A 17269-nucleotide genomic window follows, 5' to 3' on the forward strand; every position below is an offset into this window, starting at 1 on the left:
ATATATACTCATAAAAATTTGGAGAGTTCATCGGCCATTTCATTCGCAAAAGCATCAGCTTCACTGCTATTCTTCATAGACTTATATTTTAGCCTTGCATTTTGTAAATTTCCAATTATTTGTTCGAGGGGCATTTCTTTAGGCATTTCCTCCTTTATTGTAGTGACTGGTAGAAGCTCACAGTTTAACCAGTCGTGAGTATCTATAATTTCCTGGATCCGATCAAGCCCCAATTTTTCTCCATATTCGTTATGATTGATGGTGGGTTTTGACCTTGTCCAGTTTATAAATTCGATGATGTTCGTAAAAGCGTTGCTCCATATTTCATTCAGATCATCGATTTCCTCTTGCTCGACTTCTTCGTTCACATTGACTAATACGACAAACGTATTTCGATGAACTGCCGCCAAGAATTGCTGCAACAGTTCTTGAGGCTTTGTTAGTCGGATATCTGTTATTAAGATTATTCCTGCCATAACATTTCTGAGCGGTTCACATTCAGGCGTAATAAATTCTTCTATCCATACTGGTATCTCTTTGCAAGAGTCGATGTACAGGTCGAAATGGGTTTTATAGTATTTATTCTCCCAAGTTTGGTCCTTAACTATACTGACGCTGATGCTAGTGCAATGAAATAAGTCTTGCAAAAGTTGCGTTTTTAAAAGGTTGTGTGGGTGATCCGATAACACCAATATTTTATTTTGAGGATATTGAAGGGTATTCATGGTATTTTTGCGTTTATATACTATCCCACTACTTCTTGCTTCACTCTATAGAGAGTTTTCTGTTTTTTCTCTCTTTCCAGAATTTGAATAGGAATGAGTAAACTTGAAATGGCATGTAATTTACACATACATACATATATATATATATAAAATAACTTAGTTTTCTGGCGATTCAGAGTAGTATTGCAAGTAAGCAGCCATGGTCTTCATACCACCAACAAAATTTGAAATATCCAACTTTTCATTGATGGAATGGGCGCCATCATCACCTCTACCCATTGGCAACAATAAGACACTGGTGTTCAAGGCGTCTTGGAAGGTCAAAGTGATTGGAATCGAACCGCCTTCTCTAGTAAAATCAGGATCCACACCATAGACCAATTTCGTGGCCTTTTTAGCAGCGGTAAATTGGGCGTTGAACGGATCAGAAACCCAATAAGCACCATCATGAATCAATTCTGTCCTGCACTTGTTTGGAGAGTTCAAAGACTTGAATTTGGCATCGCAATGCTTCTGAACCAAGGAGGTCAGTTTCTCAGAATCCATGTCAGGAACAGTTCTAATGGAAAACTTACCGAAGACCTTAGCTGGAATGACAGTCTTTGCACCTTGAGCGGAAAAGGCACCTTCCACACCATGAATGGACAATGAAGGATACCTCCATCTATGCATCAAGATGTCTTCCTTCTTGTCGTACAAACTTGTCTTGGAGCCGGTTGCAGCGTTCAACTCTTCAACGCTAAATTCGATGTCCTTGTATAAAGCCTTTTCCTTCTCGGTTAGAGGAGCAACCATCTCGTCGATACCGTCAATCAAGATTTTCCCCCTAGAATCTACAAGCGAACCTAGAACTTGCATCAAATCGATCATGGGTTCAGCAACAACACCACCAAAGATACCAGAGTGTAAATCTGCACTTGGACCTTCAATAATGGTTTGATAGTAGTTGCAACCTCTTAGACCATAAGTCAAAACGGGCTTCTTAGTACCTAACCAATAATTATCGGAAATACAAACGGCGTCGACACCTTTGAAGTAACCATTGGCCTCCTTTTTAATCAATTCATCTAATTTCAGAGAACCACTCTCCTCCATTCCTTCGAAACAAGTAACCAAGTTAACGGGGAATTCTTGTCCGGATGCTTTAAAGGCGTCCACAACGTTAATCCAAGATAATAAGGGACCCGTGTCATCAGTGACACCCCTGCCTTTCATAATACCTTTTGCCTCATCAATGACAAGCTTGAATGGCTCAGTATCCCAACCGTCCTCCAATTGAGCAGGTTGCACGTCATAATGACCGTATACCAGCACAGTCTTTTTCGAAGGGTCGTCACCGAACCTGGATAGAATCACAGGTGGTAAAGACAAATTTGGCGTAGAAATTGGTGGAGGCTGAATGCCCAGGTCCACCATCTTAATGTCATGGAACCCTGATTGCGAAAGTTGCTCAGAGATAAACTTGGCCTTGTCAAAGACTTTGGGCCTTAGTGACTCATCTGAAGAAACAGCGGGGATTTGAATAGCCTTGGTCAATCTGCTGAAGAATTGAGGCTTTAAAGTGTCAATCTTTTGGAAAACTGAAGTAAGTGAGTGAGACATGCTTGCGTACGATGCTCTGGAGCAACTGAACTAACAATGAAAGAAAAGTCGAGTGATAAGAAGAACAGGTTGCTATTATGCTGTATCTTTTTTTTGACACATTTTTTCGTAGCCGTTTTGAATGACGATTATAAGGGATATTGCCAAAAAATGCTGTGGCATTGGTCAACTAAAAGGAATACAATACTTATTCTGAGGACATCCCCAAGTTCTTAGCCTACTGACTGGGGGGCACAATACGGTGTCGACCTATCGATTACTCGAGGAACTCAACCGGCGCCTTGTTTGGTTTCCCTTCGCTGGTTGGAGCGACATCGGAGTTACTGATCCAAGGATTTGGGAACTGTCTTGTCAACATGACTTTTAGAAAAGATAACAGGGATTTTCCCTTCTTGTATATGCTAATTTTGTCTGACTGCTTAATTCAAAGGGCTCTGCGTCAAAAGTAGGAAGTTCTTCTGCCTTATTAAGCAGTTTTTCAATCGAATATAATTGAAAAACTAATTAGTCTCACAAGGCAATCAGACCGTAAAGAGAAGAGCAGCAAGACAACATCTGATATGGCCAACCAGGTAAGTAAAAAATGTTCTGTTTCAAGCCCGATAATGCTATTTTATTAACACTTCCATTTGTCTCCTTCACAGAACTCTGACCTTTACAAGCAAATCACTGCAGGCAGTGTCGCTGCAGTGTTTCAAACAACAATGACGTACCCATTTGAGTACTTAAAGACCGGTTTGCAATTGCAACCAAAAGGTACCGCTTTTGAGATCATTTTACCTCAGATTAAGTCGTACTTTGTTGGTTGCTCTGCTTTAAATGTGGCCGCATTTGGGAAGACCATTTTAAGGTTCATTACGTTTGATAAGCTATGCCACTCCCTGAATAATAACATTGATAATAATGATAATTTCCAAAGACTGACCGGTCCTAACCTTCTAATTGCTGGTACACTGACAGGCATAGTAGAAAGTTTGTTTATTATCCCTTTCGAAAACATAAAGACCACTATGATTCAATCGGCGATGATCGATAATAAGAAGTTGCAAAAAGCTCAACCTGAAGCTAGCGCAAAGGCAACTTTCCATAAGGCGGCGACCAAGGCTACTCCTGTGGCTCGTATCGAGAGGCTACTTCCCGCAGTCAAACACATGTATCAAACAAGAGGCCTTGCCGCATTCGTCCAGGGAACAACGCCCACTATATTCAGACAGATAGCCAACACTTCTATTCAATTCACTGCGTACACAGCATTTAAACGGTTGCTGCAAGGAAGAAACGACAAGGCATCCTCAGCAATAACGGGGTTGGCCACCTCTTTTACACTTGTGGCAATGACTCAACCCATTGATGTCGTAAAGACAAGAATGATGAGTCAAAATGCCAAAACTGAATACAAAAATACGTTAAATTGTATGTATAGAATATTTGTTCAAGAAGGCATGGCCACATTCTGGAAGGGCTCCATTTTTAGATTCATGAAAGTCGGTATCTCGGGTGGCTTAACGTTCACTGTTTATGAACAGGTTAGTTTGTTGCTGGGCTTCTCCTCCAGGTCTTGATAATATGTGAATCTCAACTCCTTTCTGTACATACATTTTCCTTGCTATTTAATTATTTTTCTACGGTATTCTTTAAAACAAGTAACTTTCAATCCTCGATTGAAGTTCTAGAGGAAGCAATTCGTGCGCGAGTTCGAACATATCATCAACGTTATTGATAACACCCATATCAATAAATGAATCTACAAGATCCTGTTTTTGCAAGGTGCCGATTCTTTGTTTTAAAAAATCCATTATATTTAAAGACTCTTCCTGCATAGTAGACCACGTTTGTTTCGGTAATATTATTTCATTCTCATTCAAAAATTGCCTTGTAAGGTGCTTTAAATCCATTATCTGTAGCGGTTTTACAGAAGAACGCCTCACTGCCGGGATATTTAAACGCTCAGGATCATTGCCTATGTCATCCAAATCGTCGTCACTGGCATTTGTTAACAAATATTCTTCGTTTTCCACCTCTTCTTCTACTTCCTTTTTGTCGTCGCTTGGTAACACTTCAGATAGTGCTTCTTCCTGTTGCGTTGTAGAAGTTGGTTCCGGATCACGTACTGGCGGTTCATCTTTTTGATCCATTCCAATGCCTGGCAATGTATCCAAAACGTCCATAGAGATATTGTTAGCATTATCCGAAGAGTATACTATCGACTCATCTTCGTGTCCTGTCATGGGAGCGTCTTGTATAATGATCGGATCAATCTTTCTACTTTTCAGACCCTTGTCTCTTTCTTGCAATTGTGCAAATACGGTTTGTGATAACGAAGTATAACCTGCTTGCGTTTCATCGTTAATGCTGTTATCTGTGGTATTCTCATTCCTGCTCTGAAGAAACTCATCTTCCTCTACCCGGTTCTCCTCGTACGTTAGTTCACCTATTAGGTTCCGTGCCTGAGTCTTGTCAGTTTTTGTATCGTTGCCTTGGGATTTGCGTGCCAACACTTGGCTTAAGTCTTGCAAAAAACTTCGTACTTCGTCAGGATCTTTATTAAGGATGTCATGAGACTTGGTAGAAGCGGATAAAAGTTTTCTATAACCTGGCGTATTCCTAATCAGTATCTCATCCTTGAGACGTTGTTCTTCAAGGGCTCTCTCCCGAAAAGGGGTTCTAATCTCTGAAACTTCTGTATCTTCGTTTTCACCGGCGGTCTTCCTTGGAGTACTCATTATTCCCTTCTTGTTTGGTTACTAACCGTCATGCGTGTCATTGATCTGTAACGCGTAGTTTCTTGATCTTATTTAGTATATGTAAATAAAAAAAAGTAAAAATCAAAGACTGGGCATTTTCAGTGAGCTAGTTTGAGTGAGAAATCAATCACGGGTGTACCCTGATGAATACTACTGGTGCTGTAAATATCAATGTCATCGCACAAATACTCCTCGAGGTTGTCCAATTTCAAGCCTCCACTACATTCCAAGAGGAAATGTTTTTTACCATCCCATTTGTTCTTTAGACTTTGGGCGCACATTTTCAAACCGTCACCTTTGAAATTATCCAACATGATAACATCTGCACCAGCCTCAATGGCCTCCGTAGCTTCATCCTCACTTAAACATTCCACTTCGATTTTCACAGCAAACCCGCACACTGCCCTGGCGTTCTTCACTGCGTTTGTTATAGAACCAGTGGCCCAAATGTGATTGTCTTTAAGCATGACCATAGAGGAAAGGTCATATCTGTGGGTGTCGCACCCACCTACAAGCATGGAATACTTTTCTAATCTACGTAAACCCGGTGTAGTCTTTCTTGTCCCCGCAATGATCCCCTTATAACCGGTCGAACGTGCCAAATTGATGATCTTATGTGAGGCGGTGGCAATTCCACTACTTCTGCTGAGGATGTTCAAGGCAGTCCTCTCAGCTAATAAGATGTTTTTGGCAGGCCCAGTAACTTTAGCTATAACCAGCTTACCGGAGTCATTCTTCGAAGGCTCCAACAAAGAGCCTTCCTTGAACAACCATTCAACTTGTAGTTCGCATTGATTAAAGACTTCTTGCGCAAAGGGGACACCACACAGCATACCATCTTGCTTACAGTACAAATTGGCCTCCTTCAGGTCGGAACCAACGACGTATCCACCAAAATCAAAAGAGGGAACGTCCTCGCTAAGCCAATTGGTGACATCTTGTCTCCATGCTCCGTTAGCAGGCAATAAGTGTTCATAGACAGGCATTTTTTTTTTTGGTATGTTCTTTCTGAGTTCTGTGTTCTTTTGTTGCGTTATTAATTGGTGTCTTTAATTTTCGAATTTATGGCCTAAGATATACGAAAACTGCGGTAGGAGTCATGATAATGGGGGCTCTCAACCAACCGGCGTCAGCAAAAGCAAATATTTTGGAGCGCAGTATCACACCATTAACAACGTAGGTTATATATTTTTACATGTGAACTCACGTCTTGCCGGGGTTCGTTGCTACGTATTCAAGTGCATAAAACGCTGCGACACAGAAGCTAAAACAATCTCAAAATATATAACTACAATGGTAGTTCCGATCTTCGTAGTTTCAAAAGTTGATAAAAAAATAAATGGTCAGGGCAGATGATAACCGACTAGTAGTGCATTCAATCGAAACGTGTACGAAGGAGAAGTCACTACTATTTAATAGTTAATATGCGGTAATTTTTAGCTGTCACTGGCATTATATACCTGACATTGAATATTTGTGAATGAGAAAGCAGATCGAATTAACACCTCAATTGTTGTAAAAAGTTTGTCTTGAAAGAATTTTGCTTAGTACATGAGATTACTCTAAAAAGGAACAAAATCTTCACTTCATTCTAGGTAGGTTCCGTAAGGTACAAACCTGTTTTTTAAAGATGAAAATGAGGCCTAACAAAGAATTAAAAGATAAATCAGGTTTCTGCCACATCCAAGACCTTTATGAAAGCCTGACTATCGGCCTCAGATACATGTTCAACAGTCAGAAGAATACTTATTGTAATTATAGTTATCCATACAAAATTTTTTTTTTCACATTGACCACTAGAAAAAAGTGACAATTTAGAGTAAAACTGGCTAGAAAAACCTACATGAAAAACAAAACCAGGTCAGGTACACTTTAATACAAGATTTTACCAATCGAGAGTTCGTATGCATAATTCATATGGAGCAAAGGAAAGAACTTTTATTTAAGACAAAAGCATGAGTTATAAGGCCAATCAACCATCTCCTGGGGAGATGCCGAAAAGGTCACCTTCTATCCTGGTGACAGATGCAAGAACATCCAAGAATAGAATGAGTGCACCGTTCGCTGGCCATGCTGCTGGCAGCAGGAAGAATATGGAGAACAAAGGACTTACTAGGTCTCAAGGCGTTCGCTCTTCCGCTATTGGTCCTTCTCCGCTGCAGAATCCTACTCACCCAAGAAGGCGATCGTCTGGCAGGTTTAGCGATATATCCATAGATAATATTCTGTCTGATAATTCGGATATTCCCTCCGCTAGGAGGGAGGAAAGGCTATCCAGCTCTTCAAGTGATAGGCCTCACCATTACGAGCGGTTAAGCTCGCGTAGAAAGATGATCAATCCCTTACCTCCAAGAACATCGAAGACTTCACAAAAGTTGGTGCTGATACCTGAAGACGATAACTTGAACCACTTTCAAACTTTACCAACAAACGCGTTGGATAGACGAAGGCCGAAGGTGGGCTCTATAAAGTCCAATTCCTCCGATCGGTTGACTCGATACTCAAGAGAAAAATCCATGGCAAGAATCACTGCATATAATGTTGCTGACGGCTTCAATCTTAACCAATTGTATAAATTTCTGCAGGAGACTCATGAGGTTTCACCAAGATTGTATGATGAATGTTTATACGTTGCGTATACTTTGCCACTTTTACCAGGTAAAGGCGGTTTCAGAATAAAATCAAACATATCGAAGAAAACAGTGGGTGGTAAGACATTGATTGATAATTTAATAGATACAAGCGAACAGAGAGATCATCACTATGAATATTACTCAGGAGTCGAGACTGTGGAAGATGCAAATAACAATTACGAACTAGAAACCAACGGCAATAACAATAGCACTAATCAAGACACCACAATAGTCCCCGATCATTTACCCAATCCAATAGGTCAGCAGGACTCTTTTAATCCTATGGAACCACAATTTTTCGCAGAGGAAACTCCCTCAGAAATAGAAAAACGGGAAAGAACAGAAAGAATAAATATGCTGAAAAAGAAGGAGAACGACAGTGACGCAAGCGGTAGCGACAATAATAATAGTGATGGTGAAAGTAAAAGTTATGCGGTTGAAGGTAAGGACCGGTATGCACAGTCTTCTCGCTCGCCACCACCACCCTCATCAGCATCTACACCATCACCACCACCCTCGTCACAGGATGATTTTGACCGTGTATACGAAATGCATAGGGACAATGATCATGAAGGCAATGATAGACACGCAGAAATTTTCATTTTCCATTATGGCGTTATTGTTTTTTGGAACTTTACTGAGATTCAAGAGAAAAATATTCTTGGCGATATAACATTTGCAGACTATAAGAATTTAATGATCCGGCCACTGGATGAACAGGATATTGAAACTGAACAATTCCACTTCGAATATGATAGGGATACCGAAAGGCCGAGAATTTTCAACGATATTGTCACATTGCGTTCAGGCGACCACATTATTGAACTGACACTATCACATGCCATCGCCCAATCCTCGAAATTATCAAGGTTTGAATCCAGAATTTCACCGATTTTGATATCAGTCACGAAATTACCGAAAAGACTAGCATTATACGGTACCCTCGGATTAAAGAGAGAGCAGCTTTTGAAAAAGTCAGGGAAGCTTTTTAAACTAAGAGTGGATGTTAACCTTTCATCTACCATATTGGATACACCTGAGTTTTTTTGGTCGTTCGAACCAAGTTTGCATCCACTTTACGTGGCGATGAGGGAGTATTTGGAAATTGACCAAAGGGTACAAGTACTAAATGATCGTTGTAAAGTTTTCCTGGAATTCTTTGACATATGTGTCGACTCTGTTGCTGAAAGAAACATGGCCCGTGTTACATGGTGGTTTATTCTTGTCATTTTATTTGGAGTCATATTTTCATTAACAGAAATATTCGTTCGTTATGTAATTATTCACCGTCATACTGCTACATAGATACTCATACACCCTTCTAGGTGGCATTAAAACAAATCAACAATATACTTAATTACCAAATTCTTTAATCAGGATTTCACTATTGTTATGATACTTGGTCACGTGCAAGTAAAACCGCTCGTTGATTGGCTCCCCTCAAGATCACATTAAAAGTACAATAATATGACTAAGGGACTCGAATATCGAAATGCATCAGTTGTATCAACAAAAGAAGAAAGAAAGAAAGAATAGTGGAGACTAAACTTTTAGCCAGATTGCAGTATTTCAGTGATCTTACAAGTATTTTCCATCTTTAGCCGCATTGAATTCTTTAAAGCAAACCATTAAGGAGTACTTCCCCAGGTTTTTAACCGATAGTAAAAGCAAGATAAAAGTACAAGAGAAGAAGGAAATGATTGCTACACCTATAAGATTAGCGAAGAATGCGTATGAGCCGATGATAAAATTTGTTGGTGCAAGACATCCCTTAGTGAAGCACGCAGCAGAAATCGTTGTTCATCCATGCGCTACCAACGGAATGTTACCTGGAAGCAAAGAGTGTATTCCAGTAGGTAAATTCATGGAAAACTATAAGCCATTTCGTGTGGTGCCAATAAAGCATAGTGCTAGGACTAGTCTCAACTCTTCGAAGGCCTCCGCATTCATTGACAGGCCATTGGAGAAAGATGAGCTTGCTTCCATTTTCGAGTTACCTGCCAGGTTTCGGTACAAGCCCATTAATGAGAACGAGCTAGAAAGCATAAATAGCGGTGGTGCATGGTGAAGGATAGATGCAGTGATATTATAATCTTTTTTTGTTAATTTATGGTTTCTTTATACATATCATTATATCTATGTAAATACGTAGGTACGTAGGAAAAGAGAAGAGTGGTGATATTATGAATTGAAAAAAAAAAAAATGAGCATCTGATGAAGAAAGGGAATGAACTCTTTCAAATTTTTTGAGTACCGTAGCCTTTAATATCCTTGGCGAAGTCCCATTTCATGTTTTCAACTTGTAAGTTTTTCTTGAAAGTCAAACCTGTATTCTTGTCAATTATAGCCAATGAAAAGCTTCTCGAAGAACGGGCATCTCTATAATAAAGAACCCTCATGGCATTTACAATTGCCTCTTCAGCAACTTGTAGAGTGGTCTTTGGGATATCAGATTCTCGATCTACAACTTTCCTTAATAGCGGGTTTGCCATGTGTGCCCCAAATCCTGTGGCTAAAGTGGGAGAAGAATATGTAACACCTAGAAGGTTAACATACCTTAAGAATTGATCACCGTTGGATTGTACGCCGGCAACGATGATGGCATTCCAAAGTGGATTCATCTTTGATCTTCGCTGGTACATGACGGTAGCTAAATATTCAAAAATATAACTAGGTTCAAGTGCTTCTTCAGCATCCGCCAAAGGATTATCGTACGCATTTTCAGTTACCAGATCTTCTAATAGCCTCTCAATGTGTTGCATATCAGAAATATCACCGGAAATACCCACAACGGTGTTATTACCCACGGGAATAAGCCTCTCCACGCCATTGAATCTTAGAAGTGAACCATATGAGCCTAAATTATCTGCCGCAATGATAACCCCATTGTCATACTTCATTGATATGACAGAAGTACCTGTCACTATAGGCTGCTGTGTATTAGCCATGGGAGAGGCGCCCGCGTTGGCAATTTGTGTACTGTAAGCCCCGTAGGTAGAGTCTGCGGGCCTACCCCAACTGAAAGGATCGTGATTCATTCGTGTTGGTTGTTGTGTTGTTGTTGATGGAAGATGTATGTATTCCGCTACTTATCCCCTTCCTTTTACTAGACATACTTTATTTTGTATGTACTTATTTAAGGTGGCAAATTCTAAACCAAGAAGCTAGGATATCTTCAATAAAATGACTGACGGGTAACCGCAAATGAAAAACAATAACGAAGATAAAAAAGACGGTATATATATTTCTTATACGTAAAAGGAATGACAAAAGGATTACCTCAATCTTTTATTTATTTAGTTCGTGTATATAACTTTAGTATTTTATATGTGAATGTAACGTACTATTGGACAAGATATTCATCTGATTTCAGGGAGGTAATGACGTCGTAAGGGAGCTCTTGATCGTGGTCATCGGCCATGACGACAGATTGGATGGCCATACCGGTGAAACTCTTAGCTGATTTATCTCTCGTGGATTCTTGGAAGGAAACGGTCATTGGGTACAATGCGTCCTCGTATGGGGCTTCAATGGTGAACGCTAGTGCACCCGCATCGTTGGCGCCGATTTTGCTAATCTTAATGGAAGTTCCGGTTTCTTGGTCCATGTTGACAACTTCAGCGTCGGAGCACGTAGATGACTCTGTATTTATGTCTACTGGTTCCTGAGGGAACACTGGAATGGTAAAGACCACATCAGAAAGTTCTGTTTCCAGGACGTTTTCATATTCGATGATGACATCGAAGCCCTGTTGTGATTCGGAAGGGGAAACCCAAGTAGTTAGAGTCAAAGGAACCAATGAGTCATCCTCTGCGGGAGCAATTTTACGCCATCTTAGAACACCCAAGCTTTGGTCGTTGGCTGGGAAAGCCTTGGATTTATCACGCAGGGAGATTAGTTTAGTGGATAGGAACGATTGCTTATCTATGTTTGGATGGGTCTTAAACTGGAAAGATTTATCGCGAACGTCAATAGAGTCAGCCAGTTTTAGGTTGGAGTGAGACAAGTCGTGGTCATTAATCCTTAGTTCTAAGACACCTTTCAATTCGGAAGAATGGATGGTGCCGTCTCTGGAGAACTCTGCGTTTATTACTTCCTTGATAGAGATCAAGATACCATTGTTCTCTGGGACATCCTCTTCCGGAGGAGGAGGTGCGCTAGAAGAAGCAGAAGAGATTGCACTTGGGCGTGGTGCGGCACCCGTTCTTCTTCCGGCACTACCACCTAACTTCATACCGCCTGTGGAGGAAGACCCTGTACGCTGAGAAGTAGCGATTGGGGAGGCCATTGGCGCCACCTCAGCAACAGCGGCATGGGCACTTTGTAGATAAGACTGTTGTGCTGCGGGAGAAGCGTGGGAGTAGTAACTGTTGATGGCGTTTGTGACGTTGGGATCTTTACTGGCCATAAATCTGTTGGCGCCATCGTAATCGCCGTTTGAAGACATAAACCCGTGTTTCCTTTCATGCTCCTTTCTTGCGATTTCCTTAGCACGACGCTTCCTTTCCTCAGTAGCTTCAATCTCTTTATTACGCTCAATAATCTCCTGAATCCTTTCTTCGTGAGATTCCATAGACAAGTATGTCTGCACTTGGGTGAATGACAAGTTCTCCTTGTAACCGCCCATCGACACGATTTCATCGAATGAAGACAAAATCTCAAAGGCATTGTGAAAAATCTCTTGGTCTTGGAAACTAGACAAATAGGAGTTGATTGTCTGCGAAAACAGATTTAATGTGGCCAAATCTTTGATGATGTTAGACTGGCGGTTTGTGATAAGGATGATGTAGTAGTTGTCAAAGGGTCTATACACGTAACGGACATGCTTGTCCTCGACAAATGTGTGGTCTGACGAGATCTCGGAGACTAGATTCTGGAAGTTGGATAACAACTCTAAGACTCGATCCTTGGACAGATCTTTAAATTGTCTCGATAGAAGAGGTTTCCCCTGACGTGTAGTAATAGAAGCAGCCAAAACAACCATTTTATATCCCTTCTGACGCAGCTGTAGGCGTTGTAATGTGATCTATATTCGACACTGACGTTAACTGCCCTTGTTCTTGAGGTGTCAACAACTAGATTTTCTAGATTTTCGCTGACCGTTGCTGAAAAAAAGCAAACGCGCAGGGCGGGTAATGGTAAAATATGAATTTGAAGAACAATAGAAGCACCTTAGCTTTCATGGCAGGAACATGTTATAATTCAAGTACAATGGCGTACGGTATCCTAAACGAAGGGTCACTGAAGAATGGAATCCTTACAAAGACAAATAAAAGAATAGAAATGTTAAAATAAGAAAAGCTAAATACAAGACAGCTTAACAGACCGGCAACACTGTACTTAAATAGCATGCGACTTGTAACACACGTTTACCGTGACACGACTGTAACAATCTAAATAGCAGCAATTAGTTACGGCATTTCACACTTTTATAAGATATGTGATGGCCCTAATTGAACGCTCTATTTGCCCTGAAGTTCCTGCTTTTCTCAAGCTTGCAACCTAACTAAATATACTATCTAACCTTTTTTTTTCAATATCTTGCTTACCCTGTCGGCTTTCCTCCATTCCACATGTTTATTTGCCACCGGTTATAGTTGTAGCTTGCATTAATAGGGAAAGCTGAAAATATAACCAACGTAGTACCATTGAAAGCAGAAATAAATTATCATAATGCCTTCGTTAGCCGAATTGACCAAATCGTTAAGCATAGCCTTCGAAAACGGCGATTATGCCGCGTGCGAGAAGCTCTTGCCCCCAATCAAGATCGAACTTATCAAAAATAACCTTTTAATACCTGACCTATCCATTCAAAATGATATCTACCTAAATGATTTGACGATTACTAAAAGGATCCTGGAAGTGGGTGCCCTTGCAAGTATCCAGACCTTTGATTTTGACAGCTTTGAAAATTACTTCAACCAATTGAAGCCTTACTACTTCAGCAACAACCACAAATTATCCGAATCTGACAAGAAGTCGAAGCTGATAAGTCTGTATTTGTTGAACCTATTGTCCCAGAATAGCACAACCAAGTTTCACTCGGAATTGCAGTATCTAGATAAACATATTAAGAACTTGGAAGATGATTCGCTTTTGTCTTATCCTATCAAACTGGACAGATGGCTCATGGAGGGCTCATACCAGAAGGCATGGGATCTTCTGCAATCCGGGTCGCAGAATATAACAGAATTCGACTCCTTTACCGATATTCTAAAATCGGCCATAAGAGACGAAATTGCTAAGAATACCGAGCTATCCTACGATTTCCTCCCTCTCTCTAACATAAAAGCTTTGCTCTTCTTTAACAATGAGAAGGAAACCGAAAAATTTGCGCTGGAGAGAAACTGGCCTATTGTCAACTCGAAAGTTTACTTTAACAACCAATCAAAGGAGACAGCCGATTACGAAGACGAAATGATGCATGAAGAAGACCAAAAGACAAATATTATTGAAAAAACAATGGATTATGCCATAAGTATTGAAAATATTGTGTAATATGTACATATATATACAATATAGTCACAAGATTATTACAAAATAAACACCTTTTCATCCCTCAAAAAACGAAGTCAATAGAAAGAAGTTATACTAATAACAATCTAACAATGTTTATAAGCTAGAATTATACATATATATATATATGTATCTATATTTACATATATCTAGACCGCAAAAAAAAACATAAGGGCATCACTCATAAGAATAATAATAATAAGGGAGAAAAAACACATTTATATTTCATTACATTTTTTTTTTCATTAAGCGCCAATGATACCAAGAGACTTACCTTCGGCAATTCTCTTTTCGGACAATGCAGCAATAACAGCAGCACCTGCACCGGAACCATCCTCAGCTGGAACAATTATGATTGGATCGTTGCTTGCATCACCAGTCCATCCATAGATATCTCTTAAACCCTTAGCGGCAGCCTCTTTGAAACCTGGGTATTTGTTGTAGACAGAACCGTCAGCGGCAATGTGACCAGTCTTGTAACCTCTCTTTTGACAAATAGCGGCAATACCACAAACAGCCAATCTGGCAGCTCTGGTACCGATCAATTCACAAAGTCTTCTGATCAACTTACGTTCTGGTAGAGTGGTCTTGACACCAAAGTCCTTTTGGAAGATGTCATCAGTATCTTCCAAGTTTTCAAATGGATCGTCTTCGATTCTTGCTGGGTAAGAGGTATCCATGATGTATGGTTGCTTCAATTTGGTTAGATCTTGACCCTTCAACATTAAGCCCTTTTCGTTTAATTCGACCAACACTAGACGCAGCAATTCACCCAAGTAGTAACCGGAGGTCATTTTTTCAAAGGCTTGTTGGCCCGGCCTTGGAGATTGTTCGTCGACAATAACATCGTACTTAGTTCTAGGCAAGACCAAGTGTTCATTATCGAAGGAACCGTATTCACAGTTAATGGCCATTGGCGAGTCATTTGGAATGTCGTCTGCTAGTTTACCTTCCAACTTTTCGATATCAGAGACAACATCATAGAAGGCACCATTAACACCAGTACCAAAAATCACACCCATCTTAGTCTCTGGGTCAGTGTAGTAGGAGGCAACCAAAGTACCGACAGTATCGTTAATTAATGCTACAATTTCGATAGGCAATTCTCTCTTGGATATTTCGTTTTGTAGTAATGGGACGACATCGTGACCTTCGACGTTTGGAATATCGAAACCCTTGGTCCATCTTTGCAAAATACCTTCGTTAATCTTGTTTTGAGAAGCTGGGTACGAGAAGGTGAAACCTAATGGCAAGGTGTCCTTGGTGTTTAGCAATTCTTGCTCAACCATAAAGTCCTTCAAAGAGTCAGCAATAAAGGACCATAACTCTTCTTGGTGCTTCGTGGTTCTCATGTCATGTGGTAGCTTATACTTGGATTGAGTGGTGTCGAAGGTATGCTTACCGCTCAATTTGACCAACACGACTCTTAAGTTAGTACCACCCAAATCAATGGCCAGGTAGTTACCAGACTCTTTACCTGTTGGGAATTCCATGACCCAACCTGGAATCATTGGAATGTTACCTCCCTTCTTAGTCAAACCTTTATTCAATTCGTCGATAAAGTGCTTGACAACTTTCCTCAAGGTTTCACTGTCAGCTGTAAACATGTCCTCCAATTGATGGATTTCATCCATCAATTCCCTGGGCACGTCAGCCATGGAACCCTTTCTAGCTTGTGGTTTCTTTGGACCTAAATGAACCATTTTATTTTTTCAGTATCTTAATTGAGTTGTTTGGGTGAGTTTATTTAAAAAGAAAAGAATTCTAATTGAGTGTTACAAGTCACAATTGTTTCTTGTTGCTTTCTATTCTATATTACGCGAAAATCAAGAGATGAATACGAAGTGAAGAAGCGGTGAAATGTTCCCAAGGACGAGAATCCGATTGCTTATATATGAAATATTCCTCTTTGAAGAAAAGGAGGGAAAAGAAGCAGTTGAGAACGATCTTTGTTGCTTTGCCCTTGTTACTATTCCTCTCAACGGTCCTAAGGTACCAAAATCCGGGGGGGGAAAGAAAGTTTTTCATCAACCCCCTTAAAAAAATACATAGTTCTTAGGTCTTCTATTTTTTCTTTTGTTGGTTTTTGCAACCAGGGTATTTTCCCTGGTTGCTCCAGCAAGGTGTTTCGTTATCTTTCCAACAAACGGGGCACACGTGCGGGAGTTTCACAGGGGCGGAATAGTGGGGTTCAGGGGCATAAGAAGCTCACACAATGCGGAAAAACAAAGGGGGACTACCATTCTTCCTGAAACCCACGCGTCACTGCTACACTGAGATCTGGCCAGGGGCAACCGGAATTTTAGTGAATAAACGACAGGAACACATACTCCTTAAAGGCGTCTAAATCTTCATTTTTCCGGTTTATTTCCTACCAGGAAATAAATTATTCCTAATAAAATTTCCGGGGTTTGCAGGATGCGGGGTAAAAAGTAAAAAATGAAAATAAAACTAAAAAGAAAAGTTCGAGGTAAGACCAGCTGCAAGGAGAATAGTGGGCGCCAAATCTTTTACTGCGGTGAAGAAAAAATTTTGACTATCTGCTTCTGTTGCTATTTTCTGTCTTATTTTCGATGGTTAGGCTTCGTGGGGTAAAAGTCGAGCTTGTTTTCTGAAGAGGAAATTACGGTAGTTTGCTGGGTGGGTTTCGACTTTCCTAGTTGCATCCCATGGTCAGGATGATCACCCCACCCCACGCCATTTTTTTTTTGCAACACGGGCTTTGTTCCTGAACAACTGCCGCTGAAGATGTTCCGGGGTTGTTAAACAATATACATGTGGAGCACTGGTAGAATATAGGCGAAGCCGCGGCGAGCACGGAATGGCGCATGGAAGAAAACACACCAGCCAAGCCTTTGACGTACAGTATTTTGACTCGACACGCCATGTGTAGGGTGCAATGCACAGGAGTGACGGTAAAGAGCCGAAAAGGAAAATTCAGGCCTTTCTTGAGAATTATCGTCCTGTTAAAGGCATTTTCTTAGCAAAACAAATAAATTCATCTTTTCCTCTTTTTTTCCCGTGAATTTACTCAATTGCGGAAAAAACA

The 17269-nt window shown here is 40.5% G+C and overlaps 11 protein-coding genes across 11 annotated transcripts; 4 read left to right on the top strand and 7 right to left on the bottom strand.

Annotated features, from left to right (window-relative positions):
• Positions 1 to 8: 8 nt before the first annotated feature.
• IRC6 (Irc6p) lies at positions 9 to 725 on the bottom strand (the record flags this gene model as incomplete). Its single annotated transcript, XM_033910217.1, has 1 exon — positions 9 to 725. One exon carries the CDS (start codon positions 723 to 725, stop codon positions 9 to 11), a length of 717 nt encoding a protein of 238 aa, XP_033766108.1.
• Positions 726 to 881: 156 nt separating this feature from the next.
• DUG1 (metallodipeptidase) lies at positions 882 to 2327 on the bottom strand (the record flags this gene model as incomplete). The annotated part of the gene is made up of 1 exon (XM_033910218.1): positions 882 to 2327. One exon carries the CDS (start codon positions 2325 to 2327, stop codon positions 882 to 884), a length of 1446 nt encoding a protein of 481 aa, XP_033766109.1.
• Positions 2328 to 2887: 560 nt separating this feature from the next.
• Positions 2888 to 3889, top strand: MRX20 (Mrx20p; the record flags this gene model as incomplete). Its single annotated transcript, XM_033910219.1, has 2 exons — positions 2888 to 2899; positions 2972 to 3889. The coding sequence occupies 2 exons, from the start codon at positions 2888 to 2890 to the stop codon at positions 3887 to 3889; spliced, it is 930 nt and encodes a 309-aa protein (XP_033766110.1).
• Positions 3890 to 3961: 72 nt separating this feature from the next.
• Positions 3962 to 5050, bottom strand: CNN1 (centromere-binding protein CNN1; the record flags this gene model as incomplete). Its single annotated transcript, XM_033910220.1, has 1 exon — positions 3962 to 5050. One exon carries the CDS (start codon positions 5048 to 5050, stop codon positions 3962 to 3964), a length of 1089 nt encoding a protein of 362 aa, XP_033766111.1.
• Positions 5051 to 5169: 119 nt separating this feature from the next.
• BNA6 (nicotinate-nucleotide diphosphorylase (carboxylating)) lies at positions 5170 to 6057 on the bottom strand (the record flags this gene model as incomplete). Its single annotated transcript, XM_033910221.1, has 1 exon — positions 5170 to 6057. The coding sequence occupies one exon, from the start codon at positions 6055 to 6057 to the stop codon at positions 5170 to 5172; it is 888 nt and encodes a 295-aa protein (XP_033766112.1).
• A 969-nt stretch (positions 6058 to 7026) lies between these two features.
• RMD8 (Rmd8p) lies at positions 7027 to 9009 on the top strand (the record flags this gene model as incomplete). Its single annotated transcript, XM_033910222.1, has 1 exon — positions 7027 to 9009. The coding sequence occupies one exon, from the start codon at positions 7027 to 7029 to the stop codon at positions 9007 to 9009; it is 1983 nt and encodes a 660-aa protein (XP_033766113.1).
• Positions 9010 to 9400: 391 nt separating this feature from the next.
• Positions 9401 to 9772, top strand: KGD4 (alpha-ketoglutarate dehydrogenase subunit KGD4; the record flags this gene model as incomplete). The annotated part of the gene is made up of 1 exon (XM_033910223.1): positions 9401 to 9772. The coding sequence occupies one exon, from the start codon at positions 9401 to 9403 to the stop codon at positions 9770 to 9772; it is 372 nt and encodes a 123-aa protein (XP_033766114.1).
• Positions 9773 to 9941: 169 nt separating this feature from the next.
• On the bottom strand, positions 9942 to 10742 carry PRE4 (proteasome core particle subunit beta 7; the record flags this gene model as incomplete). Its single annotated transcript, XM_033910224.1, has 1 exon — positions 9942 to 10742. The coding sequence occupies one exon, from the start codon at positions 10740 to 10742 to the stop codon at positions 9942 to 9944; it is 801 nt and encodes a 266-aa protein (XP_033766115.1).
• Positions 10743 to 11047: 305 nt separating this feature from the next.
• RET2 (coatomer subunit delta) lies at positions 11048 to 12688 on the bottom strand (the record flags this gene model as incomplete). The annotated part of the gene is made up of 1 exon (XM_033910225.1): positions 11048 to 12688. One exon carries the CDS (start codon positions 12686 to 12688, stop codon positions 11048 to 11050), a length of 1641 nt encoding a protein of 546 aa, XP_033766116.1.
• Positions 12689 to 13377: 689 nt separating this feature from the next.
• RPN12 (proteasome regulatory particle lid subunit RPN12) lies at positions 13378 to 14202 on the top strand (the record flags this gene model as incomplete). Its single annotated transcript, XM_033910226.1, has 1 exon — positions 13378 to 14202. One exon carries the CDS (start codon positions 13378 to 13380, stop codon positions 14200 to 14202), a length of 825 nt encoding a protein of 274 aa, XP_033766117.1.
• A 263-nt stretch (positions 14203 to 14465) lies between these two features.
• HXK1 (hexokinase 1) lies at positions 14466 to 15923 on the bottom strand (the record flags this gene model as incomplete). The annotated part of the gene is made up of 1 exon (XM_033910227.1): positions 14466 to 15923. The coding sequence occupies one exon, from the start codon at positions 15921 to 15923 to the stop codon at positions 14466 to 14468; it is 1458 nt and encodes a 485-aa protein (XP_033766118.1).
• Positions 15924 to 17269: the final 1346 nt, after the last annotated feature.

This window comes from Saccharomyces paradoxus, chromosome VI, assembly GCF_002079055.1.
Source record: "Saccharomyces paradoxus chromosome VI, complete sequence".
In the NCBI taxonomy this organism is placed as follows: Eukaryota; Fungi; Ascomycota; class Saccharomycetes; order Saccharomycetales; family Saccharomycetaceae; genus Saccharomyces; species Saccharomyces paradoxus.